Below are 26,883 nucleotides of genomic sequence, written 5' to 3'. Positions count from 1 at the left end.
ACAGGGAGGGGGTTCATGGTTGTCGGGGGCTGGGGAGGGCAGCTAACGGAGATGGGGTTTTTTTTTTCGGGGTGGAGTGTTCTAGAATTAAACATATGTGCACAACACTGTGAAGGCATCAAATGCCACTGAACTGTGCATTTCAAGGGCGTAAACTGTAAGTTATGTATATTTCACCACAAATTTAAAGTGACAGTCCAGGACTTGCCCCTGTCGCCACCTCCATGTGGTCCTGGCCAGTCATGCCATCACCCATCCAGTAGAGCCTCCTTGGGGGCCTCTCCGCATCCCTGCACCACACCGTCAGTCACGTCTCCACACATCCCTTCCCAGCTCGGCACACACCGGGGCGCCCGCCTTGGCCCACAAGGCCCTGCATGACCTGCCCGTCCCCTTCCTTTCTCCCTCTCGCTCCCTCCGCTCCAGCCACCAGGGTCTCCCAGCTGCTCCAGCACGCCAGGCACAGTCCCGCTCCAGGGCCTGGGCATGGGCTGTGCCCTCTGCCTGGAAAGTCATCTGCCCAGGTGTCTCCTGCTCTTCTTCGGGCCCCTGCCCAAATGTCAGGTTTGCAGTGAGCCCCAGATTCAAAGCTTTCCTTTCCCAAAGCCACCGACCCCTGTGACATAGCACACACCTTCCTCTCACCACGACAAACTCCACGAACACAGGGCTTGGGATCTGGTGTTTTGTTGCCCCCAGTGCCCAGGACGGGGACCTTGCCCTGGGGGGAAGGGCCTGCTGGGTGCTCCACCAGTCACGGGCAGCTGTGAGGTCCCCTGGCCTCTCCCTCACCCACTGTTTCCCTGTTCCCATGAAATCAACACTTGATCAGCAGACACCCAAGACAGACCTGCCCACCCCGCCCAGCCTCAGCCTTGCCCAAATGCGAATGCTGGGTGGGCGATCCGCTCGCCCTGGCCCGTCAGGTGGAGGTGGCAGCGCACCTGCCCTGCCTGAGGCTTCGCACAGCCCTATCAGCCCCCTCACCCCACCCCACTGCACACGGAGGCCTCCACCTCCCAGCTGTGCCCCAGACTGGCGCGATGCACATCCTCCTCACCCTGCCAGACCATGAATCCAGGGACACTGGGGTCCCTCAAAGACGGCTGCCCACCTCCGGTTTGTGACGTTCAGCTGGGTCGAGGCCTCGAGTGTGACTCCAGCTGTCAGCCACCCTAGCCGGGGACCAAAGACGCAGATGGCCGGCCAGCCCCAGCCGTGCACGGCGCACAACTGCTTTAACGACAGCACCGCGTGACGCGAGAACGAGGCTCGCTCTGCACCGGGCGCCTCCCTGCCAGACGCGCAGGTGAGGGGCGTGCATCTCGCGCCCGTTGTCCCAACCCCTAAGCTCGGGTCCCACCTGGGCAGAGCTAGCTCCCGGGCTCTTTGGCAGCGGTACAGGATAAAGGTATGGTAGAAATGGACCATTTCTTATTAAAAAAAAAACCTCAACAATCTCAAGCGATCTAAGGACAGACGTCTATGTACACTGTCCTTGGCTGTCCCCTGCGGCGCGCAGATGCTGGGATGGGCCGTGGGGCAGGGCCTACATCCTAGCAGGTTCCAGCTGACTGCCCCTCCTACGTGAGGGCTTCAGAAACTGTGTCGCGTCTCTCCCAGGCGCGGTGGGCAGGCCGTGCCCTTCCCCAGCTGGCCTGAAACATTTCTAAGACCCCTCTACAAAAACACAAAACAAACTCAAAGAAAAGTCACAAATACATATATACACATGCATACATGTGGCCGACTGCGGGGAGGACACTGGAGTGGGGCCTCCGAGCAGAGCCGGGGTGACCCCCGCCCTGGCCAGGCCTGCTCTGCCCAATCTGCACCCGGGACCACCTGCCCCCCTCCGATTTCTCCAAGTCCTGAGATGAGGCCGGAGTGGGTGATGCCCAGATGCAGCTCAGGGCCAGGGCAGAGGACAGGGTGGGGCCGGGTCGGAGTCAGCCCGAGAAGCCGCCAGGGCGACCACTGGGCGCGCTCCCCTCGCTCTCCCTCCTGGCTTCCCGTGGCCATCGGCGCAGATGGACGGGACAAAAAAATGGCCCGGTGCAGAAGGGGCTGAGGAGGGTGAGGCGCTGTTCTTAGGCCTACGCGCCCGGCAAGCTGCAAAACTGTAGTCCTGCCCGGGGTCGGGGCTTGGCTGTGACACTGTCGGTGACAAGGATGGTGTGGGCTCAGGGCAAGTACGTGACAGCGAGCAGACCCAACTTCAGTCTTCCTTGCACAGTCCATCTCGAGATGACCTCTGGCGTACAGCCTGCCTGGGCCTGCTCTTGACACCTAGCCACCAGAAATGTCACCAGATGGCCGGTTCAGGGACAGCAGAGGCAGCTGAAAAGAGACCTGTCAGGCAGGAGTGTCCCTTCGATCCGTGGGCTGACCTGAACCGTCCTCCTGCTGGGACCTCCCCCGGCCGACTGGCCCGGCGTCCGGCTGTTTGTCTTGTGACGGGCGGTGGCAGCAGCGGCGAGCGTGCTTCCGGAAGAGCATGCAGCCCCACGGGGCGGTGACGAGCACAAAGGGAAGCGGGCAGGGGTCCAGGGAGGCGTCCATCCCGCTCGGAGCGCTGACCGTCCGAGCCGTGGCGCGGTGCGGAGGGAGCCGGAGCCCCGAGCCGCTGGCCCGACCACGTCCCCGCCCCAAACACCGGACAGGGTTCGCAATCAGGTTTTAATGAGAATCCTCAGGGCCCCTCCAGGCCCGGCTCCCCGCCCACCCCGGCTCCTCCTCTGGGGACGTGTGCGGGGAGGGAGGGTCCGTGCGCTGAGGACGGTGGCCTCTGCCCGGGCGGCGTGGCCCGAGGTTTACCGGATCCTGGTGAAGAGGTTGAGGACAGACACGGACTCCTGCGGGGCACACAGGAGGGGCCGCTGAGCCGCGGTGCAGGGAAGCAAGGCTTCGGGCTGGAGGGGCCTCAGCGGGCACCGTGTGTCCCCAGTGCCCCGACACACACGGGGGCGCAGTGCCCAGGGCACCCTGGCTGGGATGCCAGTGATGCAGCAGCAGAGGGGGCATGTGGGGATCCCCGGGGGAAGTTACAGCAGAGTTTGGGGAGGAGGCTGCTGGGGTGGTACTGGGCGACACCCCCGAGACGAGCTGAGCGAACACGCATGGGGTACACCTGGTGCTGACACCCGCCCCCTTACCTTTGTTGAACGGGTTTTGCTAAAGACATTCCAGAACCTCAGGGTTTCGTCTCCAGCACCGGTGACGATAGCCTCTCCATCAGGGGACATGGCCTGCGGGAGAGAGGTCCCCATCGTCCTTGGGCCCTGCAGCTGGCCACGAGCACTGAGCTGATGATGGGGGGCGGGGAGAGGGTCCCCACCAAAGCTGAATGCTGAGGACGCCCCGCCCCCGCCCCCGCCCCAGGGGATTCCTCTAGTCTCCGCCCTCTGGCAGAGTACACATCTATTTACACACAAAACAGTTTCTGGAAAGAGACAAAAATGCTGGAAGAGGGAGTGTGTTTGGGGTGGGGCCCCAGAAAGGTGCAAGGGGGTCTCTGGTGAGCCAGCCTCAGATTCTGGGAGGTAGGTCGGGGATAAGTTGCGGCTGCTTCATGTGTGTTTTGGTAAAGACACACGCGTGGACATCCTCGCAGGCCTGGGGACTTCGGGAAAGCAGACTCCCAGTGACGACACAACCAGAGTCTGAAAGCAGAACCTGTCTGCCCGGCAGACCGGGAGCTGGCCAGGATGACCCCCCAGGCTCAGGCGAGGGGGGCCGTGGCCAGATCTGCACCCCACCTTCCCAGGAGCGCAGACTCACCAGGTACAGGACCCGGTACGAGTGCCCGGTCAGCTTGGCCACCTGGGTCAGCGACGGGTACTTCCAGACCAGGATCTGGTTCTGCGAGTAGCCGTGTGTGCTCACCTGGGGGTGCACAGGGGCTGTCGGAATTGGGGGCCTCCTCGCACAGCCCCTGATTCAGATGCAAGTTGTTGACTCCCCCAGACACCCCGCCAAGAAGCAAGGAGAGCCAGGCCTGCTCCGCGTCCCAGAACTAGCCGCGCCTGCCCCCGCGCTCTGGTTGATGACTCGTGAGTGACAGGGAACCACACTGCACCCAGAGCTCTGCCAGCCTCTCCTGGTGGTCAGCGGGTACTCCCAGACCGAGATCTGGTTCTGTGACCTGGGTGGCAGGGGCCTGGCTTCACCCCAGGACACTGGAGGAGGTTTTCCGGGGGCCCAGGGCTCCTGCTCCCACGTACCCCAGGGCCCTGCCCTGCACTCACCAGCTCATTGGCGTGCTTGGACCAGGCCAGGTTGCACACCTGGGAGCCCGTGTCGATGCATTGCAGCGGCTGCCCTGTGAGCGTGTTCCAGAAGCGGATGCAGCGATCGGCTGTGCCGCCGCCAGACGCCAGCAGCCCGTGCTGGTGCGGGGACCAGGCGATGGCCTTCACAGCCGCCAGGTGCTCCGTGTACTGCTGCACGGGGCTCAGGCTCGAGTGGTTCCAGACCAGCAGCTGGAGGTGCGGGGGACAGTGGCTGTGAGGCTCTGGACAGCTATGGTCCCCGCAGGGAATGATGAATGGCCTCACCCCAGCCTGCCATTGTCCTCCCTTGGGGCGTACCCTCGTCCCCCCGCTCTCTGGACGGGGCTGGTTGGGTAGGTGGGGCAATCCGAGGCCTACCTTGTTGTCATTGCCCCCGGAGGCGAGGAGCTGGTGGTCCGTGGACCACTTGAGCCCACACACTTCCTGCCGGTGGCCCTGCAGCCGCCGCTCAGACTGTAGGGGTGGGGTGCGGCTGTCCCTCTGCAGGATCATGCGGTCCCGGCTCCCGGATGACAGCTGCTCCGCGTTCCAGGCCAGTGCCCCTGGAGGCCGGGCAGAGGGCGGGGTGAGGCTGACGCCTGGCCCCTGGGGGCCAGGGGGTGCTGGGGACCACGCTCGCCCGCTGGGACCCTGGGCTCCCACCAACGCGCGCCGTGTGGCCTTCCAGCATAGACAGCTTCTTCCCCGCAGCCGCGTCCCAGATCTGCACGAAGCCCTTGTGTGTGCCGACGGCCACCAGGTTCCCCTAGGAGTGGGGACAAAGGTGAGAGCAGGCATCAGACCCCAGGGTGCAGACCAGGCTTCCCTCGACTCTCCCTCCCCCTCCTCACTGCAAGGCCTTAGGAACCCCACTTTGAGAATTTTTATGAGTTCATTTGAGCCAAAACAGCTGACACTTGCCGGAGAACCAAGATATGAAATGCCCTTGGGGACATTTCTTTAAAAAGCCTTTAATGCATGTCTCTTTGAATCAAGGTGACAGCCGCCCTCGGAACTTTCCGAGGAGATGGTCACACGATTCATGGTTTTGTCAAAACCCAGCCAACACACACTTAGACCCACGTCCTTCGACGTATGGAGCCGGCTGCTTGAGCCCGGGCTACCCATGGGCTGGGGTGTGGGGTGGGGCTCTGGGGGGACTGCAGGTAGCCCTGTCACTAGTCACCTCTACCAGGTTGGGGAAAGGCTGAGGACAGACCCCGTCCCAGGGCTTGGACAAGGCCACCAGGTGGGGTTCCGCTCCTCTGCTTCTCCCGGGCCCACACACTGCGGAGGCCCCTGCAGTGAGGCCCACTGAGAACCCCCTGCCGGCCCCGCCCAACCAGGGAATGGGCCCGTGTACTGACCCGCTCAGACCAGCCCACGGAGGTCACTGAGTCCCCTTCCACCGAGAGGTCGCAGAGTCGGGTCACCTGGGGGAAGGAGGGAATGAGCGGTGTTGAGCTGACTTGCTGCTCGCTGGTCCTTCAAAGCCCGACCGTCAATTCGTCCATTCATCTGTTCATTCATTCATTCAGTCACACCTCAGGCCTACGGGGACTGGCGTCAGTGCTGGGACCCGGGATAAGGAAGCTGGGGTGCCCAGGAGGCTGCAGGCTGCAAGGGGACACATGCCAACACAGGAATGAGTGCCTGCGAGCCTGGGGAGGGGTGCTCCGATAACGAGGGCACCGCGCAGAGGGGGTGCTGACAGTGGGCACCAGTCCTCTCTGGGGCCTTCGCTCACCTTCTGAGCCCGCTTGCGTTTGGTTTTCTCTCTGAAAACCTCCTACCCTGAGGGACGGCGCCTGAGCCCACGGTGGGCCTGGCAGATGCTCAGTTACTGCTGGCGGGGGCGGGGCGGGGACAGGCCTCGGGCTCAGCCGTTCCCTAATTACCATGTCCCCTCCTGGGCAGATGCAGACAAAGCTCACACTCAGGCCGGACCGAGGACTATGTCGTCATGGAAGCCAGCCCACAGCGGGTGGGGCATCGGAGCCTCCACTCACACCTGGTGACTGGCCCCGGGTCCCAGTCTGCACACTGAGGGCAGGCCCCGGGGTGAGGGGGTGGCCCGGTGCTGCCCTGGCTCTGGAGCACCTGGCTGCACTCCCGCCACATGGGCTCGGCTGGGCTCAGCTACCGGAAGTGGCCGCCCCACAGCCCCGTGGCACACACGCGTGTGCGCATGCACAGGCACTGGAGCGCCCACCTGGCTGGTGCAGGCGCTCCACAGGTACACGCAGGTGCCCAGCCCCACGCTGAGCACGTTGAGCGATGACCAGTCCACCAGGTTCAGGTAGAAGTCGTCCTGCAGCTCGGGCGCGTCGAGGACCTTGAAGGGGATCTTGGAGATCTTGCGGGTGGGTTTCCGTGGCGACCGCAGCAACTTCTGACTGTAGGGAGAGCCCCAGACAGTGATTCTGTGTCAACCGGTCGCATGGTCACAGTGACTCCTGGCTGACTCTATCCCTGGTTCGCGTGAGCCGCTGGCGTCTCTGCACCCGCTCAGCCTGCCCCTCTGCCCACGTGAGCCCAAAACTGTCGGTGACCCCATGGACACAAGGCCTTTGCCCCTGGGTGTTTGGCCACCCCAGGCCTCAACTGCCACACCAGCACCTCCTCCAGAGAGCCCTCCCTGACTCCCCCTCCCCCAGTTTGAGGCCAACGTCTCTAGGACAAGTGTCCCCAGTGAGGGGGTCCCTCTCTGTGCAGTGTTCAGGACCACCTACCTGTAGCCCCCATGCCCCGCCCAGCTGCCCATCCCGCCTTGCAGGCCCAGACCCACCTTTTGTTGCTGACAGGGGACAAGGAGTAGGGAGACACGTCGTTGCCGTCGTCCGGGCTCGAGCGCTTGGTGCTGAGGGAATACTGGGGTGGGGGGTGCACACCTGCTGAGTGGGCCCCGGCGCACAGCTCGGCTGTCCTGAGCGCTGGGCGGCTGGGTGGCAAAGTGGGGCCCAACCCAGAAGGGGGATCTGACTGGGGGCACCCCGGGCTCCAGAACTCAGGAGCAGCAAACCGGGCAGCCTCTTGGCATCTTCCCAGCAGCGACGGCCAGCGTGCTCCTGCCCGGCCACGTCCACCAGCCCTTCAGCTATCGTGAGGGACCCAGGCCAGACTCTGACAATGTCAGGGGCCCCATGAGCTGGGACATTCTCCGTGGGAGAGTCTGCTGAGGGTGCCGCTCCTTTCCCCAGCTGCCGCCCCTTCCCCCAACATTTGGCTGCCTGTCAGTCACAGACACCTGCCCTGTGGTCAGCTTTGTCTCAGCAAGTGTCCAAGAGAGCAATAGGCTATCCCCACAGGCAACAGCAGACAGTGGGGGCATGGCCGGCAGGCTCACCGTGAAGAGGCCCTTCTTCTCCGGGGTGGACGGCTGCAGCCTGCGGTCCTCTGTCTGCGGGTCCTGCACCTTCTCGATGCCGGCCCCCAGCAGCTCGTTCTTGAGCAGGGCCGAGTAAGCCAGGCCGTCTGCGGGCACCAAGCATGGGAGAGGCTGGGGCGGGCCCGGACGAGGCACAGGGTGGGGGTGAAAGGAGGGGTCTGGGGCTCTGACTCCTGACCTTTGCCATTATCTGAGGTGGCGTCCTTGGCTTTCCGGTTCTGGCTGGGAGACTTCTCGTTTTCCTGTGGGACAGAGATAAGCTGGAACGGTCCCAGGCTGCAGAGTCAGTGGTCCTTCCCTCCGACCCCCCTGCCCTCTGCCCTCCGGGGCCCTCACGTTGATCCTGTGGAAATTCACGCTCCAGTTGGCACCGGCTCTTGAGGGGATGAAGCGGTCCCCGTGCTTGCTGGGGGAGGACACGGGGGAGTTGGCAGGTGTCAGGGTCCGCCGCATCTCTGCAACCTGGAAGGATGGCAGGCTGGGGCTGGGTGCCTCAGAGCCTCCTAAAGGCATGCCAAGACCAGCCCGGCCCACCCTGCCTGCTGCACTTGGCCGCTGGCCGTTGAATGAGGGGTTCGATCTTGGAAACCCGAGGGACGGGGGTAAGCAGCTCATGTGCCGGTGGCTCCATGAGGCAGGAAGAGCTCGAGACACTGGCACGCAGTGACCATGACAGACAGAAAGCACGGAACAAAGAACGTTTATTCCCTGGGCACCTGCTGCCACGTGGCCACCACCTCCCACCGACCAGGCTGTCCTCCCACAGAGCCACGACCCAACTGCCTGCACCAGGCGTGAAGGCGGGTACCGACCCCACTCGACTACCCCAGGAACGTCCTTAATGTTTAAGGGGCCTCCTGTGGGCTGAACCGTGTCCCCAAAGAGCGTATGCTGTAGTCACATGGGAGTAGAGTGGGCCCTCAACAATGGCCTTATTGGAGAGAGAAAAGCTGACAAAGAGAACGTGATGTGAAAACCAGGCAGAGACTGAGGACGAGTCGAAAGGTCAAGGACTGCTGTACCGCAGAAGCTGCGGGAGGCAGGAAAGACCTACCCGGTGCAGCTCAGCCCTGCCCGCCCACCCCACATGCTCCCGTGTCCCAGCACCGACCCCTCCCACAGTGGTCTGGCCGCCCCCAAGCCAGCTTCCTGCATAGGTTGTGGGGTTGGGTACTGGGTCTTTTGCCACCCCGTCTGGAAATGGGAAGGCGGCTCACATTCCCTTGTCCCCCGTTGGTCCCGACTACAGCCCCCCGGGAAGGACTGGCGCCCCTGCAGACCAAAAGGCAAAGGCCCCAGGCCCTGTGATAATAAGGGACCTCCAGTAGCAGGAGGGGAGGTGCACAGAAGCCCTGGGGAGTGAGTCACAGCTGAAGTGTGGCCGTCACATGGCCATGGGGAGGGCCTGGGGGAGGCCTGCGGGAGGAAGTCACCTGCCCAGCACATCTGTTCACTAATGGCTGAAGCCCAGGGGTGACCACACCCCTACCCTTTCTCCCCCACCAGCTCCCCTGGGGCCAGAGCAGGCGGGGCCGGCACTCACACTCGGCAATGTGTTCTCATTTTGGATGACAATCTGCCGGAGGAGGCGCCGCTCGTAGTCCTGGTCCATGGCGAGGCAGGGCAGGCACGGCCTGCCGGCCAAGGTCAGCCGCCAAGTTCAGCCAGCCAAGGTCAGCCTGGGGCAGGAAGGGCAGGAGAGGTCAGCACCAGTGGGCACCCCCCACCACCACCTGGTGACCACAAGGCAGACCTTGGGAATAACTGAGTCCTCCCACCATGTGATGGGGCCCTCTCTCCCAAGAGCCCAGAGTACAGCTTGGCTGCACCCCACAGGTCCTAGAAGGCAGAGAGAAGCCAGGGACAGATGGAGCTCCTCTCCATTTCCTCTGCAGGGACCTTCCTCCAGGCCCCCTTGCCTTTGTCAGGGGATGGCCCCACCCACTCCCCCAACCCAGGCCCCCCATCTCATCAACTTCTTGCTTCAGACCCTCTGAGGCCAGGAACCATCCGAGGGGCCACGACCCTTCTCATTGGCCCTGAGAGGGAGGCAGGGGGCTGGGCAAGGGTTGGGGTGGTCCCAGAGAGGATTCCCCACTAGGATTCCCCATGTGGCCTGATGCACAAAACAGGTGGGGATCAGTAAGCTCCAGAGGAGTGTGCCACGCCTGGCTGGGCACTGGGCCCTGTGCCGGCACGTGGGCTCCAGAGCCAGGCCGACGAGGTCGTAGCCCAGGGACATCGGCCTCCAGCTCCCACCCAATCTGGGGAGGCCTCTCTGAGGAAGAGGAGTGAGAGCATGCCAGCAAGAGGAGGCTGGAGAAGAACATTCTAGAGCGGGAAGGGCAAATCTGAGGCAGGGAAGGGCTGCATGTGTTCTGGGATGGGGCAGAGGCGAGTGGCAGCCTCAGGGAGAAGGGACATCCTCTACAGCGGGGACGGTAAACCAGGGTCCAGGGACAAACCGGGCCCATGGCCACACCTCCAGCTGTCAGTAGAAGATGCTGCCAGGCCTGCCCGCCCCCTCTCCCCCCGCCGGCAGCGCACAGCATGCAGAGCGCAGCAAGTGCCCCGGACGGCTGACTGTGGCTTCTCGCCGTGGCCTGCTCTGCACCCCGGACCCCCCGCCACCGCCACTGTCTCTCTGCTCCTCTGGCTATGGCCCAAAGGCCCCAATGCACGCAGTGCCTGGCCCGTTCCAGCCTGAGCCTCCAGGTGGGTGCCTGGGCTGAAGACAGACCGAATATCAAAGAAGTCGAAAGTAGAGGCCAGCTGAGAACTGAGTTTATGAATTCCTGTAGCGTTCTGAGCTCAACACCTGACTTTTGAGAAAAATTACAGTAAAATACAGATAACGTAAAACCACCATCCCAACCACTTCAAGCGCACAGCTCGTTGTGTTAAGTAGACTCTCATCATCTTGCAGCTGTCACCACCATCCATCTCCAGAACTTTCTCCTCTTCTCAAACTGAAACTGTCCCTTAACTCCCTATTCCCCCCACACCTCCGTCGGCTCCTCAAGAAGTCACACACACAGCCACGTGGCCCAGCAACTCCATACCGAGGTTTACACCCAGGAGATCAGAAAGAGATTCACAGAGACCAGCGAATGTTCCCACCAGTGTTACCCACAATCATCAAAAAGAGAAACCACCCCAGTGTCTAGTGAAAGGTAAGACACACAAGACGTGGTCCAGCCATACAGTGGAATATTCAGCAGAAGAGGGAGTTCTCACATCTGCTATGACATGGATGAACCTTGAGAATATGACACTCAGTGAAACAAGCCAGACACAAAAAGATGCACCCTGTGTGCTGTCGCTCACAGAAGGTCTCTAGAGAAGCCAAATCCACAGAGACAGAGTAGAGTAGAGAAACCAACTGCCCTTTTAAAACAAGGTCCCTGGGGAAAGTACCGGCTCAGAGTCACCAGGCAGGGAACCGATCAGGGCTGACAGCACTCACGCCCCGCGGTGAGGGGCTGCGCTGTGGGATACTAGGTGCGTCTGCCGAGGCTCTGCTTTACACCCCCAAATGGCCCCGTCGCGGAGACCAAGCTCACCGTGTGGCTGAAGCAGCACCTCAAGCTTGCTGGGACTTTGTCCTTCACCTGCCACGACAGGACACACAAGGATGCCTTGGTGTGGCCCCGGCCAGAAGCTGAACACCTGGCCAAAGTGCGTGATGCAACCACCAGTCCCTGTGCTGTGTCCTTGCCACACCCACCACTAGCAGGTGGCACGCTTCGCCTTGCGCTCCCCAGCGCAGCGCCGTGAGCTGGATGCCCGGAGCACCCCTCGTGCAAAGGAGGATAAAGACAGAGCGAGGGGCAGCAACACCCCTCCCTCCACGGAACTGGACACCCACGGCCCTCCCTCCACGGCCTGGCTCCTCTGAGCATGCGCTGGCTCAGAGCCTTGAGCCACGCTGTCCCCCACTCTGGCAGGCAGCAGGCCTCTTCCTCTGGGGAGAAACTGGGGCTGCAGTGCCTCAGTTCCGTCCTGGCTTAAACCTCTGGGATCAGCGGCCCCATCTTGGCTACAGGCTTCCTGCTCCCTCCACCTGCCTGGCCCCAGCAGAGGTCCCCAGATGCATTTCTGTCCATTGTGGCCATAGGACAGTCTCCAGCAAGGGCCGACACTGCCTCCTTCCTTCTGGCCTCCCTCACTTCCCCTGGGCCAGGGCCCCTCCCCATGCTCCTCCTCCCCTGCGCCCCCAGCCCGGCCTATCTGGCTCAAAGTCCACTCACTGACCTACCCAGGTTGCGCCTGCCTCCTCCTTCCACCTCCAGGTCCCCAGGAGGCCTCGGCTGCGCCCAGCATCCCCCTACACATGCCCTCACACCTGACAGCTCCTGGGGCAGCATGGCCATATCTGGAACACAGAGACACCTGTCTGAGCACCTGTCCTAGATGGAGACACCTGTTCGAAGAACAGTTTCCCATGGGTGGGCCCAAAGACCTTGCTCAGCACGGCGCCGGGCCCTGCATGAACCGGGACAGAGCCCCGGGGCCACCTCGAGCGAGCGCCCTGGGAAGGCGGTTCACAGGGGCTGGACAAGGACGGGAGCAGCAAGGTCTCCGGTCCAGTCAGCTCTGAATGTCAGCGGGGGCCATCCCACAAGCGGGCCAGCTGGCTGTGCCCCCGCTTTGCAGACCAGGAAACGACGCTCAGAGGGGCTGGCTACCTCCCCGCAGCGGCTCTGCCCGGGGCTTTATTTGCCGTCCACTGGGCAGTGAGCCCTCGGGAGACAGGGTGAAGGCCGTGCCTAGTGCCCAGCAGCCGCTCCTCTCCATGGCTTCCAAATGCGCTGTAGGCCACCCGGCTGCCACCGCTGAAAGTGCGCTGTTCTGGATGGCTGGCGGCCTGCTCCCGCCGGCGAGGGTCCAGGGGAACACGAGCCCTCCCCAGGAAAGAACCCAGGGGCCTCGACGCGGACTGCTCAGGCTGTGGCAACGGCGGTCCAAACCTCCTGGCCAGATGAGCTCACTCCCCAAGGAGACCACCTCCATGCACCAATGCCACCAGGTCGCGGGGCTGGCAGGGCCCAGACGCCAGCTCGGAGGCGCTGCACACGCCGGAAACTCGGCAGAGTCTGAGGCGCGGTCACCTCCGAGATGCAGAGCGTGAGTCTGGTCTCCCAGGATGAGCTAAGACGCAAAGTGCCGCACAGCCGGCTGTGCGCTGAACTTGAGTCTAGGAAGTATGTCCAGCATGGCGCGTCCTCCGGTCACCAGCAGATCGGCTGCCCGGCTGCCAGCTACATCCTGTCGTGGCAGCTTACGGCAGCCTGTGCAGTAGGCGGCGCCTCGCCACTTACAGATGTGGCTAGTGAGGACCAGAGAGGTTCCAGATGCTCAGTGTATATGGTCCTCGTCCCCAGGACCTGAGGGTATGCCACATCACGTGGCAAAGGGGACTATGCAGATGAATTAAGTCAAGGCCCCTGAAAGGGGACGACCCTGGATTCCCGGGGGCCCAGTGTCCTCACAATGGGGAGGCGGGAGGGTCACAGAGAGATGACGAGGCCGCGCTGCCTCTGGAAGCTGGAAAGGGCCGAGACGGTTCTCTTGGAGCCTCAGGACGGCCCGGCCCTGCCCACACCTGGACGGCAGCTCTGTGAGAGCCATGTTGAACTCCCGACCCCAGGACTGCGAGAATAAATTTCTGTTGTTTTAGCCACCAAGTGTGTGCTGATTTTATGGCAGCTGCAGGACACGGCAGGACAGGGGAAGGTGGCGACCACAATGCAGCCTCCCTCACCAACCCTGCTGGGGGTGGCGGCTGCGTAGAGGCTTTTGAGACGCCTGTGCCCAATGCAGGCCCTCGGTGGCCTTCTCTCCGCCCGCCCTGTGCAGCTCACTGCGGAGGGCTGACCAGTCCTTCCCTCTCGCTTCCCTCTCCACGGACCCCTCCCCGCCCTTGACTCTCGAGGACCCTGCTCTGCCTGAGGCGGAGGACCTTCTCTCCACCAATGCACATATCTGCTGAGCACCCAGCACAGGGCTGGGGCTGGTGCCACTGAGCAGGCGTGGAGACCAACACGGTTCCAGACTCTCATGCTCCCGGCCTCTTGGGGCGGCAGGCCAGAAACACGGAGCTGGGTGAAGAACAACTCCAGGCACTGGCATCTACTACCAGGATGCATATTTAAAAAGCGGCTCCGACATCCAGCTGAGTACGGGGGAGGGGGAGGGAGCCGAGGGGCCACTGGATCCCAGCACCTGGCCTGGGATGGTCTCCCCAGGCACCTGCAGGGGGACCCATGCGGGCATGGGCACGGTGGGGGGCTCCAGAACGCACGCTTCTCAGGCTCTGGCCTGGTGAATGCAGGTAACGATCCCGACGGGGGTGACACGGCTCATTTCTAAAGCGGCCCCGCCACCGTCGGGAGCACCCACCACACGCACCTCGCCCGGTTTCCCTTGGGGAGTTGGAGGAGGCAAACCCAGACTCGATGGGCACTGACCAAGATCGTAGAAGGACAGTGATAACCAGCAGGTCAAACGGCCGCAAACTCACGCCCAAGCTGCACAGCCCTGCAGCCCGGAGCTCGGCCGGTGTGCAGTCTGGCCCATTCCAGAATGCTGACCGTGGCGCTCGAAAACGGGTCCTTGGTCCCAGGATTGGGACCTCCGGGGGCACCCACACCTCAGCGTCAGCGTGGGGACCCCCACCTGCCTCTTCTAAGACTGCTATTTACTGTACTGAAGAACAAGACCCCAAAACTGTAAGAGAGCGGTCACTTCATCACCGGAGAAACGCAAAGTGTCTGCAAGGCAAACACACCTTAAAAAAAAGAGAGAGACAGCTAGGAAAACCCTCTGCCACCCTGAGGACAGACTACAGTGGCACAGGGCACGAACCACCGTTCCTGGAAAAGACGCTCGCCCTCGTGTGCAGCGGGCGCAGGCGGATTCCCCCGTCCAGCCGCCAGGCTGGTTCTGAAAGGTGGCGCGTGCGCACTGGCCGGAGGCGTGGGAGCCGGCAGACACTCGCCCGCCCTGCTGGCAGGAGCTGGCGCTGGCAGGACTTCTAAGGAAGATCGTTTGGCAACTGCTTTCAAAATCTAAACATGCACGTCCTTTTCAATGCAGTGTTTCTACTTCTAAGAATTTGCCCACAGTGACTCTGGGCGCCTGCGAGCAAAATCCGGTGTATGAAGGTTCTGTGCAGACAGCTCACGAGCGGAAGGCGACAAACGACCTAACTGGCTGCCTTACTGAGGCTTCTTCCTTCTTGGGAGACGCTGAAGTAAAAAGGGCGGGCGGGCAGGTGCCCGGCACCCGTGCCCCAGAGAACAGCACTGTGTGGACACGTGATATCTGGAAGGCTGAGGAAACCCGAAGAGCAGGTGGGCTCTGGGGAGGGGACCCAGAGGGCAGGGGTCAGGAGAGGGAGGAAACCTCGCTTCCCCCCACACATCATGTTGTCCTTCCTGAATTCTGTGTCACGGGCACATGTTAGTTATTAAAAAAAAAAACAAAAAAACAGCTGGGGAGAGATGGGACCACACAAGCCCAGGACGCGAGCAGCAGCGTCTCGGTGGCGGGGGCACAGCTGGCTGTGCCCAGAACATCCTGCAGCCTCTGCTGTACGTCTGAGAAGTTTCCTAACAAAATGCTGGAGAGAAAAAGCAGTCATTTCTCTATTAACGAGCCCACTGAGCGCAGGCCCTCACGGAAAGGCTCCCCCAAGCTGCAGGGAGCTTCGGGCTAACGCTGAGGACAGACATGGGACAGAAGCCATGACCAGCCCTGCGACATGGGGGCGAGAATGCTGCCCTGGGAGGCTCTGCCCGAGGGGCGCCACTTGCAGGCTGGTGTCCATGGTGGCCAGGGCCCTGGCTGCCCGGCTTCCCACTGCCACTGTCCCTTCTGCAGGGTACTGTCACTGGAAGCCTCACCCACCACTGAGCCAGCCCTGAAGGGGGGCCTCCTCTTCCTCCCAGTGGCTTCCGGAATGAGACAGGAAGCTCACCTTCCGCCACTGTCTCAGATGAGCCTCAACCTGCTCCCCTGGGAAATGGGAATGCCCCCAGTACATGAGAGTGATGAGGTCCCCATTCGGCTAGGGTTGGCATGACCACTCACAACCACTGGGGGCTGCCCCGCCATGTACCCCGCATGTGTACCTCCAAGAGCAAAGCCACCTTGGGCACCGATGGGGCAGGGCCCTGGCTTTCAACCTGGCTGTCTGGTGGCCTGCTGCACCCTCCTGAGGAGGCAGTCCCTGCCACCCCTGGCTACCCGACCTCACGTGGTTCCTGCTTGCCAGATACTCAGCAAAGACAGCTCACTCAAAGTATAATCCAGTGCTTCTTGCCGGGGCGACTCTGCCCTAAGGGGCACTGGGCAACATCTGGGAGCACCTGTGGTCAGAACAGCAAGTGCTCCTGGCATCGAGTGGGTGGGGGCCAGGGGTGCTGCTTGACCCCCGCAATGCTCAGGACGGCCCCAGAGTGACCCAATGTCAGTGGTGCTGAGAGAGACCAGGCCAGGGCCAGGCCACAGAGCCTGCCTGCAGACAGACGATGACACCTGTACCAGCAGAGCCAAAGGGGCCTGAGGACAACCCCGTGCCAACCCCTGCGTGTCCTTCTGGGGGAGCCAGCGGGGCCCAGGAGCCCGTGTGAGGAACGATGTGGTGAATGAGCTTCAGCCCCCAGCCACCCACCAGCTCCCAAGGGTGGGCAGGTGCCACCCCTCCCCCACATCAAATGAGGAAACGAGGTGAAGGGGCCTGTTTGGGCAGAACAGATGACAGCAGCCAGCACCTCAGGACTATCTTCCAGGCTTCCTGGGGCGGAGGCTCAGCTGTGGAGGGCGCTGTCACAGGAGGCGGGGCCTCCTGCCTGCCTGGGGGACACAGCCACACAGCCTCCTCATTCACCGCAGGCCTGAGGCCCTCAGGAGCGGAGCAGTCCGCTTCCAGAAGCCCAGTTTCGAGACCTTGCTTATCTCGAAAAACTGGTCCCCACTGTTCTCATGTTTTGTAAGGCTCTTCGAGGAACCAAAGGACATGAGACATCCCCATGACACGTCTTCGTGACTCAGTGCTTTGAGGCAGCCTGGTCAGGCTGTGCTTCCTATGAAGTGGCTGGCACCAGGCTCTCCCCCCTCCCCCCTCTCGTCACTCTCCATGGGGGGCTGTCCCGGGCACGGCAGGGGTTGAACAGCATCCCTGGCCCCACCCAGTCGACACCAGGGGCACGCCCCGCAGTTGTGACAACCACAGATGTCCCACACATCGCCAGTGTCCCCTGGGAGGCAGTCCCACCAACCAACAGTGAGGGGGGTGAGGTGGCACCTGCCACCCACAAGGGGTATGGAGGAGAAGGGAGAGGAAAGCCTGCCAGTAGGACCCTGTGAACACCCTGTGTCACATCCTGAGTGGGTGGCAGGGTCTCGGGTGAACCGGACACTGCTCCTGGCCCTGTGGGGAGACCATCAGAACACAGATGACAATGACAGTGGCGGATCCCACCTGTGCCTCTCTACGAGCCAGCACGGATCAAAACACTTGACATGCTTTATTTAGTTTTGTCCCCAGGCACAATCCTATCTCCATTTCAACCTGGAAACTCAGGGCATGGGCAGCCGATGGGTGACGATGGGTGGCAGAGCTGGGGTTGGAACCCTGCCTGCAACGACCACTCAGGTCGTGACCCTCCCATGGGTGAGGGTCCGCAGGCTCAGCGTGGAGCGCGCCAGCAGTACTCAAAGGCCTGCACTGGATGGCTTACTATGGCGCATGTGAATCCCCGCCTGGCACTTCCTGTGGGAACCATTCGATGAGGGGTCATGGTGACAAAGGGCTAGGGGCTTCCGGGCACAGCCTTTCACAGGGCCGGAAACCTCTGGAGGAAAGTGCTCCTGTCTGACAGGCACACAGGTGAACCAAGGAGGCCCGGAGGTGGCTCTAGGTGCGCCAGGCTTTGAACCAGGCCCGCCCTCTTGGGAAAGGCAGTTGGAGAGGGCATGACAGGAGCCATGGCCTTGCTCCCAGCCATTCTCTAAGGGGTTGGGGGAAAAGCTCTGCATGAGAAAGACCCAGCCGGAAACAGGGCGGGTCCAAGTCTCCGCTCTTCGTTTGTTCATTAGTTTGTTCATTCATTCGTTCATTCATTCAGCTGATGCTTACTCCCTCCTACTATGCGCAGATGGCCCCAGGAGCCGCTCAAGGAGCTGTAAAGCAGAGACATGGAGTCTCTGTCCCCCCAGGACACCCACCCCTGGTGAGAACTGCCGCTCTAAGTCCCAGAAACGATGCCTGAACGGAGGTGAGCCCCTACCCTTCCCACCACAGGGCACCCGCCCCTCCATCGGACTCGGTGAGACATCCAGACCCGAAGGCCCTGGGTCTGCAGCAGCCAAGACCCCAAACCCCACACAAGGAAGAGCAACTTGGGCACCACGCTCACGTGCTTTACGGTCATTTACGTGACCTTAACTGTGACTGACACCAGACAGCCAACTCTCAAGGCTGGACGGGGCCTTAAAAGGGACTAGATGAAGCCCGATCGGGTACCCAGAGCCCTCTCAACTCTACATCAGCTTGCATACCTGCAAGGACAGGGAGCTCACCCCCTAAGAGGCAGCCTGAACGTCAGGCAGTGCCTCCTCAGTCTGTCTACTGCCATTCTCACCCATGGGTCTGAGGTGGGGGTGGCAGAAGGAAAAGCCTAGTATGTTCAGGGCAGGGTACCTCTACTACCCGCCCCCAGCACTGCTGACACGGGGGGTGGGTCACTCTCTGGAGGGGGCCGTCCTAGGCACTGTGGGGTGTTGAGCAGCATCCCTGGTGCCCCCACTCGACGCCAAGAGCACCCCAGTCGTGACAGCCACAGACGTCCCCGGACATTGCCCCCGGTGGAGACTCCTGGTTTCAGGGAATCCTTAGGGAAATGTTGCTTCCCCGGGCTCCACAGATCAGCACTAACCTCTCTCAGCCGCTCAGCCCTTCCGAGAGGACAGACAGAAAGACAGACACCCTCCACCCCGCCGGCCTCTCCTTATTGCGGGAGAAAAACAAACGCAAGTCTGGCCCGCCCTGCCGCGACTGTCACACCCTGTAGGGACTGGACGAGACCCTCCAAGTCACAAGCCGTGGTTCCCGGTCCATGTGAAAAGGCCTAAGGTTCGGAAAAACTGGCCCACAGCGGTGTGGAGCGCTGGGGGCAGGAGGAGGGAAAGGGGCGAGGCTGGAAAGGCAGGTCTCGGTGGCCGGTGGCGGGGAGGTGGGGAAGAGACCGGGAGCGAAGGGGGTGCCATCAGAGGTGGGTCTGCAGGCTGGCAGTGGCGGGGCCCACGTGGAAGGTGCTGCCGTCCAGGTCGGGGAGCAAGGGCCCCGGGGAAGGAAGCGGGGGTGGGCAGGTCTGAGGAAGCGACCTCTTCTGGACACTCCGCTGGAGGTGCACAGGACAGACGACAGGACACCCGGCGGGGGGTGGGGGGTGGCGGTGGGGGAGAACTGGCCACAGGCTCCGTGGGCCCGGAGTTCAGGAGTCAGCTCTGGGCCCCGGCAGCAAAAGAGGACAGGAAGCTGAGGGCGAGGGACAGGCCACCAAGGCGCATGTGCGAAGGCACGAAGAGGCGTCTGAGCTCCGGTGAATGAGAAGGGCCACCACACAGCCTGCCCAACTGTCTGCGGCAGCTCTGTTCACGACAGGGAAGAGGCGGAAGCAGCTCGACTGGCCGCCGACTGGTGAATGGATGGACAAAACCTGCCACATCCACACACTGGAATATTATTCGGCCGCGAAAAGGGACAAAATACTGACGTGCTACGGCTTTAAAGCACGAGGCTCAGTGAGAAGAGGCAGACACCAAAGGCCGCACGGTGTGCGATTCCGTTTTTATAACATGTCCAGACAAACACGTCCCCAGAGACAGAGGGTGGGTTCACGGGCGCCAGGGGCTGGGGAGGGGGATGGGTAGCGACTGCTGAGGGGGACAGTTTCTTTTCGGAGGGACGAGAATGTTCTGGAACTAGATAGTGGTGACAGATATACAAGCTTGTGAGTACATGGAAAACCACTGAGTTGTACACTTTAAGCGGGTGGCTTCTATGGTGTGAGAATTATATCCGAACGAAGCTGTTACCGACAGAAATTAATGAGTAAGATGATAATGAGGAGGGCCAGTGAAGGAGACGGAGGGGCTGGGAACGCGCAGTAAACCCCGCAGTCCACCTTTCGTTCGGGGAGGGGCGCCGTTCACTACGTGGCAAGGCTGGGGAGGATGCAGGCGTCATCATTCCATTCGCGCCGGAGGAAAGTGAAACAGGAGAAAGCAGTCACTCCCCAAGGACACAGGAATATATGGCAGTCGGGGGCACACGGTGAGGGGCTCTGGTTGTGTCCTGAGTCCCAGAGCTCAACAGACATCTGTCACAGAAGGGAGGCGCTGCGGGGTTCGCCTGGCTTCTGTGCACACGCACGAGCAGGCCCCGCAGAGCAAAGCCTTGGAGAGGTCGAGTGAGGGGAGGGCAGGGCGGTGACCTGTGGAGCAGACGAGCAGGAGGCCTTTGGGGCCTGTGATGGGGCAGAAAATGGACCACAAGGAGTTGTCGGGGCAAAAGAGGGGCAGCCGGCTCTGCGGGCTCCCTGCGCCAACCCCCAGACGGGCCGGCCTCAGCACCCGCCCAGCCAGCGCGCTCCAGCTCCAGCTTCGGCAGGGCATGGCACAGGCTCTGGGGACAGGCCCTGCCCTCACACGGTTCACGACCTAGACTCGCTCAGGGCCTCCCCCTTCAGCACTGCCAACATCGAAGCCGGGTCACTCCCTGTGGGGGCCTCCCGGACACTGCGGGGTGTTGAGCAGCATCCCTGGCACCACCCGCTCGATTCCAGGAGCACCCCACCCTCAGTGTGACAACCACAGATGTCCCTGGTTGTGAACCTCTGCTTGAGAAGAGAACAATTACAGGGACACTGAGATTTGGCTGGTTCCTTATAGACCACATCCCTTGATCTGGACGCCAGCCAGGAGCCCCAAGTGGGCCCTCCAGACAGAATGACTGTGCATCCTAGTCCCTCTCAGTGACACTGAGCAAAAACATCCCCACAACCAACTCCGTGCTGGACCTCCCCAAACTCAAGAGTCCCCAGTGTATAAAACCCGCCTGGCCAGAGGCCCCGATACATAGCACCAGTAGGTGATTTCTGCAGAAACAGACAGCGGGGTGCGGTCAGTGAAGGCCCACTTCCGAAGACACGTCGGCTCCGGCTGGCTGCTTCCAGGTACTGCCAACAGCCACCTCCGCTGGCCAGGGCACACTCTGAGATTTTCCCGGGAAACAGTCCTGGGGCAACCTGGCCACACTGAGACACTGGCCCCCATGATGGCAAAGCAACTGTCCAAGGACTGGAGCCCTGGTTTTAGGAGGGGGAGGGCCCACATCCTTAACAAAACCCCCCGGAGCAATCCAACCTCGCCTATTACACAAAGTGCCGGCTTCCACTCTTGGTTCAGAAGGAAACGCCATAACGTCAACAGCAAAACAGAAGGGGCTCTCGACATCAAAGGCCAGGGTGGCCCACGAGAAATTCTGCCAACAGCCTAGGATGCATTCTAGGGACAACGCACCACTCTGGGGACCGTCCCCAGAGGATCTCATCAGCTTCCTGCGTGCAAATCCCGCCCACACATCCAAGGGAGACCATCCAAACTCCTTCATTTCAAAGTCCCTCCCACCTGTCTCCAATCCAGGGGAGTCGGCTATGTAAACTGTGGGCGGTCAGTTTTTCTTTAGGTAAAGGATCCTCATTTAAAGCGTGGTCAGAAAATTAAGGAATTAAGTACAAATTGCCACTGACATAGTCACGGGAATTAATGTACGGCATAGGGAATACAACCAATGACATTGTAATAACTATGGAGGATGCCAGATGGGTACCACAACTGGCCAGTTCTTAATGGCACAGGTTAGGGTGTTCTGGTTTTGGGGGACAGAGCGCAGCCTATTTACAAGAGGTTTGTAGACACTGACTGCAAGGGGCGGGGGATGCAGGTTGCAGGTGGCCTGGGTTGGGGAGGTCACGAAGGGCCAGGTATGGGGGAGGCTCAGATTTGGGGGCGATCACTTAGTAAGGTACGTAAACATCTAACCATGTTGTACACCTGAAATGAATATTGTGTGTCAACTATAATTGAAAAAACATTATGGTAAGATGGGGAGTGGTGGAGAATGGGTACAGCCTGACCAGTGAGGGGCATGAGGTCATCACCTGGTGGACTGGGGTGAGGGGATCTAGTTCCCAGCCTGGGAGGCACAGTGAACAAGAGGGTGCTTTGGGAGGGATGGGCAGAGAACAGGGAGAACCAGGTTTAGACTGGACACATCCAGTGGCAGGTCTCGGGCTTTGGACTGAGAGCAGATCTAGACCGTGCAGGGCAATGCAGGGGCAGGGGGCAGTTTCTAGTAGGAGAAAAAGGCTCTGGCTGAGGTGGGGGGCGGCCCACACTTATTTTGGACTGGATGGTGGGGCCTGTGCTTGCAGGGAGAGAAAGTCCTAGATATGACTGGCTGGGCACAGACAGGCTGCCTCAGATTTTGGTGGGGCCAGCGCCAAAATGGGAGCATGTTTCTGGGTGGCTGGTGGCTGGAACGGGTCAGCTGAGAGGGTGGAGAGCAGAAAGCAGAGGGGTGGGTGCGAGGGGACCATTTATGCATTCGAAACACGCTGCCTAAGTGCTTCTGCGTGCCAGGAGCCGACAGGGGAGGGGTGAATACAACGAGGAGCCCAGACAGGCAGAATCGCCACACCTCAGTCTACTCGATTCCGGGTCCACAAGGCTCAAGCTTTATTTTATTGGGGCGGGGCCTGGTTCGAGCCTGGGTGAGTCTCGAGAGCTATGGGGGCGCTTTAAATTTGGGCAGGGCCTGCGTTGGGATGACTCTGGAAGACCCCTGTTTGACAATCCAGAGATGAAGAGCACAGGTTAGGGCGTGTGCCTGTTGTGTTCTGGGGGTCGGGGGTACCCCGGTACTGGGGGAGGCAGAGCTTGGCCCCACGTTTGTGGTCGATGACTGCGAGGGGAGGTCGCGGGCTGCAGGTGGCCTGGGTTGGGGGGATCAGAACCAGGTTTTGAGGGGAGGCTCGGATTTGTGGGTTAAGACGGAAGCGGGATGCTGAAGTCACCCCCGGCCGAGCGCAGCTTGGGGGGCGGCGTCCGGCGGTCCGAACGGCTCTTGGAGGGGCCCCAGCGTGCGGGTCGCAGCCCGGCCGGTAGGCTCGGTTCCGGGGGGCCTCTGCCTTGGTCCGCGCCGCCTCCAGGCCCGGCTCGGGGGTCGCGGCTCGGGCCCGGGGGGGCGGGTCCCCAGACCCGGGGACACCTCACCTGGCTCGCTCCCGTCGCCCGCTGGCTCCGCCAGCCCCGCCTCTTCCGGCGCCGCGCCGCGTCGCCTCCGCTGCCCGCAGCTCTGCCGGGTCCGGCTACGGAGGCCGCTGACGGGATTCCGGGATCCGTGCTCCTTAATATGGCGACGATCGCGGCTCCGCGGCTCCGCGGCCTCCTCCGCCGCGCGCGCTCCCGCGGCCGGCCACGCCCCCGCGCCGGCGCGCTGCGTGCTGGAGCCACGCCCCTGTCACGCCCACCACACGGGCTGCGCCTGCGCGCCTCGAGCATCTCGGGAGGCCGAGCTGGAGCCGCGATTCGAATCAACACAGGAAGCGCGGCGCCCCGCGTTGCCAAGGGCAACCGCCGCCGGAAGAGGACCCGGGGCTCCCCGGAATGTGGGGTGTGTGTTTTAAGGGACGGTCGCAGAAACGGAGGCCCCAAGGGCCTACCTGCAATAGGGTGGGTAGAAGCCAGACCCACCCTGCAGTGAGGCAGTCTACACGACAGGGTGGGAGACTGCGGACAGGTGCATGTGCGGCAAACCCCACCGCCCCACCCCCCGGACCGAGTGCTCCTCCCCGCCTGCCAAGCAGGGAACAAATCATAAAAATCTCTGCTCCAAAGCGGGCAAAGGATCCCAAACAGGCAATTCTCCAAAAAAAATAAATGAATGGGCAGTAAGCATGTGAAAAAGTGCTCGCCACCGTTAGCTATTAGGGGAATGCAAAGGAAAACCACAGTGTGATAGACAAATACCATGGGATTTTACTTACATGTGGAATCTAAGGAACAAACTAAAGGAACGAACAAAAGGAAAACAGATTCCCATACAGAGAGCGAACCGGTGCTTGATCGATGGGAGGAGGTTTGCGGGGCTGGGTGAAAAAGGTGAAGAGATTAATTAGTACAACTTGGTAGTTACAAAACAGTCACTTGGATGTAAAGTACAGCATAGGGAATACAATCAATAATACTGTAATAACTATCTAGTGCCAGGTGAGGACTAGACTAATGGGATCTCTTTGTAAAATATATAAATGTATAACCATTGTGTTTTACACCTGAACCTAAAGCAAAATAAAGTACCCACAGTGTGATACTAGAATGGCAATGGAAAAAGAAAAAAGCCCCCCTACCCCAATATAACAAGTGTTGGCCAAGAAGTAGAGCGACTGGACCCCTCGAGCTGGTGGGAATGGAAAATGCTGCAGCCGCTGGAAAAGTTAAACGGTCACATAATGGCCCAGTAATTCCACTCCTAGGTATATATCGAGAGAATTAAAGACGTGTGTCCACATAAATATTTGTATACGAATGTTCATAGCAACATTATATACAATAGCCAAAAACTGCAAACAACCCATCAACGAACGGCGGATGAATGGATAAACGTGATACATCCACATCACGGCATAGTGTTCAGCCACGGCATATGACGCTCGCTACGACATAGATGAACCTCGAGAATATGATGATGCTCACCGAGAGAAGCCAGACACAAAAGGCACAGACGCAGTGTGTGATTCCATTTATGTGAACTGTCCAGAACAGGCACATCCTCAGAGACAGGAAGTGAGTTCGTGGTTGCCAGGGGCTCGGGGAAGGAGCAGGGAGTAACTTCCAGGGACTTTCTTACTGGGATGATGAAAATGTTCTCAGGTGATGCGGTGGGGGTTGTACGACTCTGAATATACGAAACCCCATTGAATTATACACTTTAAATGAGTGAATCTTATAGGATGTGACTTGTATCTCAATGAAGCCGTTGTAAAAAAGATTTGTCGGCCTGGAGCTGAATTATGGAGAATAACAAAAAAAAAGGAAAGCAGAGAATGAGTGGTCACAGTCTCAAATACAGTGATCGAGGAAGGTGCCACTACGATGGTGACATTTGGGCAAAGATAAAAAAGAAAATAGCGCGCCGTGGTACGTGACTTCTGTTTGCTCATTTGGTGTAAAACGGTATCACATAAATTCACGTTTATCTGATTTCAGTGACCTCCACAACCACGGGAGGGTTTACCGCAGCACCATTCAATAGAAACATAGCATGAGCCACATAAGTAACTTAGAATGTTCTAGTAGCATTAAAGAATTACAAAGAAACCAGTGTGACTAATTTTAATAATATATTTTATCAGCTTGATATGTCAAAAATATTTTACATTTTAACATGCAATCAAAATCAATAATTATCAATGAGCTATTTGATGTCATTTTTCTCATACTGTCTTAAAATCCGGTGTGTATTGTGTATTTACAGCCCATATTGACTCGGGTGCTAATTTGCACTGGAAATAGTTGAGCTCTATGTTTCATACAATGTTACAGTGAAAAAGTAGATTCACAGGCCCCAGGTGTTCCAAGCATGCTTAAGAGTTTCTCAATTACTGAATCAAATACCAGATCTTTCCATGTCCATTTAGTTAAATTTTTAAAAGTTAAAAATTCAGTTCTGTAAGTGGCCACATTTCCAATACTCCACAGCTGCATCTGGCTAGTAGCTGCCACATTGGATGGTGCTGATTTGTGAATGTCTGTTGGACAAGGACGGTCCAGGGCAGCGCCCAGCACAGAGCAGGAGATCAGTAAATGTTGAATGAAGACACTTCTTCAGTATCTGCCCCTCCAGACCAGGTCTGATTTATCTCTTTCCTCAGACTCAGCACTCACCCCAAACCAAGGTTATCACCATTCCAGCTGAAACGTGACACATCGAACTAAACGGAATGATTTAGATGCACTACGCCTCTTTAAAAAATTACGCTGGTGATGAAAAACTGTCCACATCCATAATACTTCCTCCTTTTGTTTCCAACAGAACTTGATGCACACCCAGGAAGCAAAAGAAAGCAGATTTTCAGAATTCCACCTCTGCCATCCAGCTCGGTTGTTTTATTTTCAAAGAGCATCTGACAGGGATGGGACGTGAGTGGTACACAGGCCGAGGTGGATCTGTCTTCATTTAAGAGTTTGGATTTATTTATTTTTTTTTTTTGCATTAATTTTGGATTTTTTAAACACTGCATTAATGGAGGGATGTGTCATAAAAGGACAACACGGGAGATCACTGTGCATTAGTTTCCAACTGCTGTCATAATCAATCACGACCAACTTAGCAGTTTCAAAAGACACCAATTTATTACCTTATTCTCCGGAAGTTGGGGGTCCCACATGGGCCTCACAGGCTACACCCAGGCGGGGTAGGGCCAGGCCATTCCGAGGCTCCAGGAGAACCGTCCCAGCTTCCAGAGGCGCCACGTCCCAGGCACACTGCCCCTTTTCCCTTGTCACAGCCGGCAGCGCGGCCTTGTCCACGTCTGTGACTCTGAGCCTCCTGCTTCCCTCTTACGAGGACCCTGTGAGGACACTGGGCCCCCAGAAATCCAGAGTCGCCCCTCTCAGGGGCCTTGACTCGATCCCACCTGCAAAGTCCCTTTTATACCATGTAAAACATGTTCAGAAGTTCTGGGGACGTGGGCACGGACCTCCTGGGGGAGGGGTCACTACTCAGCCCACCACGTTTGTGGTGTTGGCACCGTTTGGTATCATCACGGAGGTGTGCACACCCAAACTTAGGCACGCACATAACGAGTCCAAGGAAAACTGGAGAAATCTGACAAGATTCTGTGAGTCGTGTCAATGTTGACAGCCTGGTCATAGTATTATATTAGCGGTTCTTTTGTGCTGCTTTAGTTACCATGGCAGGGCAGGGGGCGGGGGGGGCTGCATCTTGCGTAATATTTCTTACAACTGCATGTGACTCTACAATGATCTTAATATAAATGTCAATTTTGAAAAGACAAAAAAAATCACCTTAAAATACTGATCGCATTTACTGAGTTTTCTGCACCCCCTTCGTTCTGTGCTCAACACTCC

At 59.6% G+C, this 26,883-nt stretch overlaps 2 protein-coding genes across 2 annotated transcripts; one reads left to right on the top strand and one right to left on the bottom strand.

Annotated features, from left to right (window-relative positions):
- Window positions 1-1,706: 1,706 nt before the first annotated feature.
- On the bottom strand, window positions 1,707-23,140 carry FZR1 (fizzy and cell division cycle 20 related 1). Its single transcript, XM_039878327.1, has 14 exons — window positions 23,005-23,140; window positions 9,203-9,338; window positions 7,996-8,121; window positions 7,838-7,901; window positions 7,618-7,745; window positions 7,060-7,142; window positions 6,484-6,667; window positions 5,639-5,704; window positions 4,935-5,037; window positions 4,650-4,834; window positions 4,248-4,481; window positions 3,781-3,885; window positions 3,156-3,248; window positions 1,707-2,855 (listed from the first exon to the last, which is right to left on the bottom strand). Exons 2-14 carry the CDS (start codon window positions 9,269-9,271, stop codon window positions 2,814-2,816), a joined length of 1,482 nt encoding a protein of 493 aa, XP_039734261.1. The 5' UTR covers window positions 9,272-9,338; window positions 23,005-23,140; the 3' UTR covers window positions 1,707-2,813.
- LOC120615357 (uncharacterized) lies at window positions 22,641-26,678 on the top strand. The gene is made up of 2 exons (XM_039878328.1): window positions 22,641-23,395; window positions 25,826-26,678. The coding sequence occupies exons 1-2, from the start codon at window positions 22,793-22,795 to the stop codon at window positions 25,934-25,936; spliced, it is 714 nt and encodes a 237-aa protein (XP_039734262.1). The 5' UTR covers window positions 22,641-22,792; the 3' UTR covers window positions 25,937-26,678.
- Window positions 26,679-26,883: the final 205 nt, after the last annotated feature.

Source organism: Pteropus medius, unplaced genomic scaffold (assembly GCF_902729225.1).
Source record: "Pteropus medius unplaced genomic scaffold, Ma_sr-lr_union100, whole genome shotgun sequence".
Taxonomy (NCBI): Eukaryota; Metazoa; Chordata; class Mammalia; order Chiroptera; family Pteropodidae; genus Pteropus; species Pteropus medius.
Note: the sequence above shows the minus strand (reverse complement) of the source record. Positions and strands in the feature narration are given on the sequence as shown.

Coding starts and splice junctions, on each gene's coding strand:
- FZR1 (XM_039878327.1), bottom strand. CDS start 9,271: ATGGACCAGGACTACGAGCGGCGCCTCCTCCGGCAGATTGTCATCCAA. Junction 7,143..7,617: donor AGAAGAAGGGCCTCTTCACG/GTGAGCCTGCCG, acceptor CCCCCACCCCAG/TATTCCCTCAGCACCAAGCG. Junction 4,482..4,649: donor CCGGGGGCAATGACAACAAG/GTAGGCCTCGGA, acceptor CCGCACCTCCAG/CTGCTGGTCTGGAACCACTC.
- LOC120615357 (XM_039878328.1), top strand. CDS start 22,793: ATGCTGAAGTCACCCCCGGCCGAGCGCAGCTTGGGGGGCGGCGTCCGG. Junction 23,396..25,825: donor AGAGGACCCGGGGCTCCCCG/GAATGTGGGGTG, acceptor TGTTTCCAACAG/AACTTGATGCACACCCAGGA.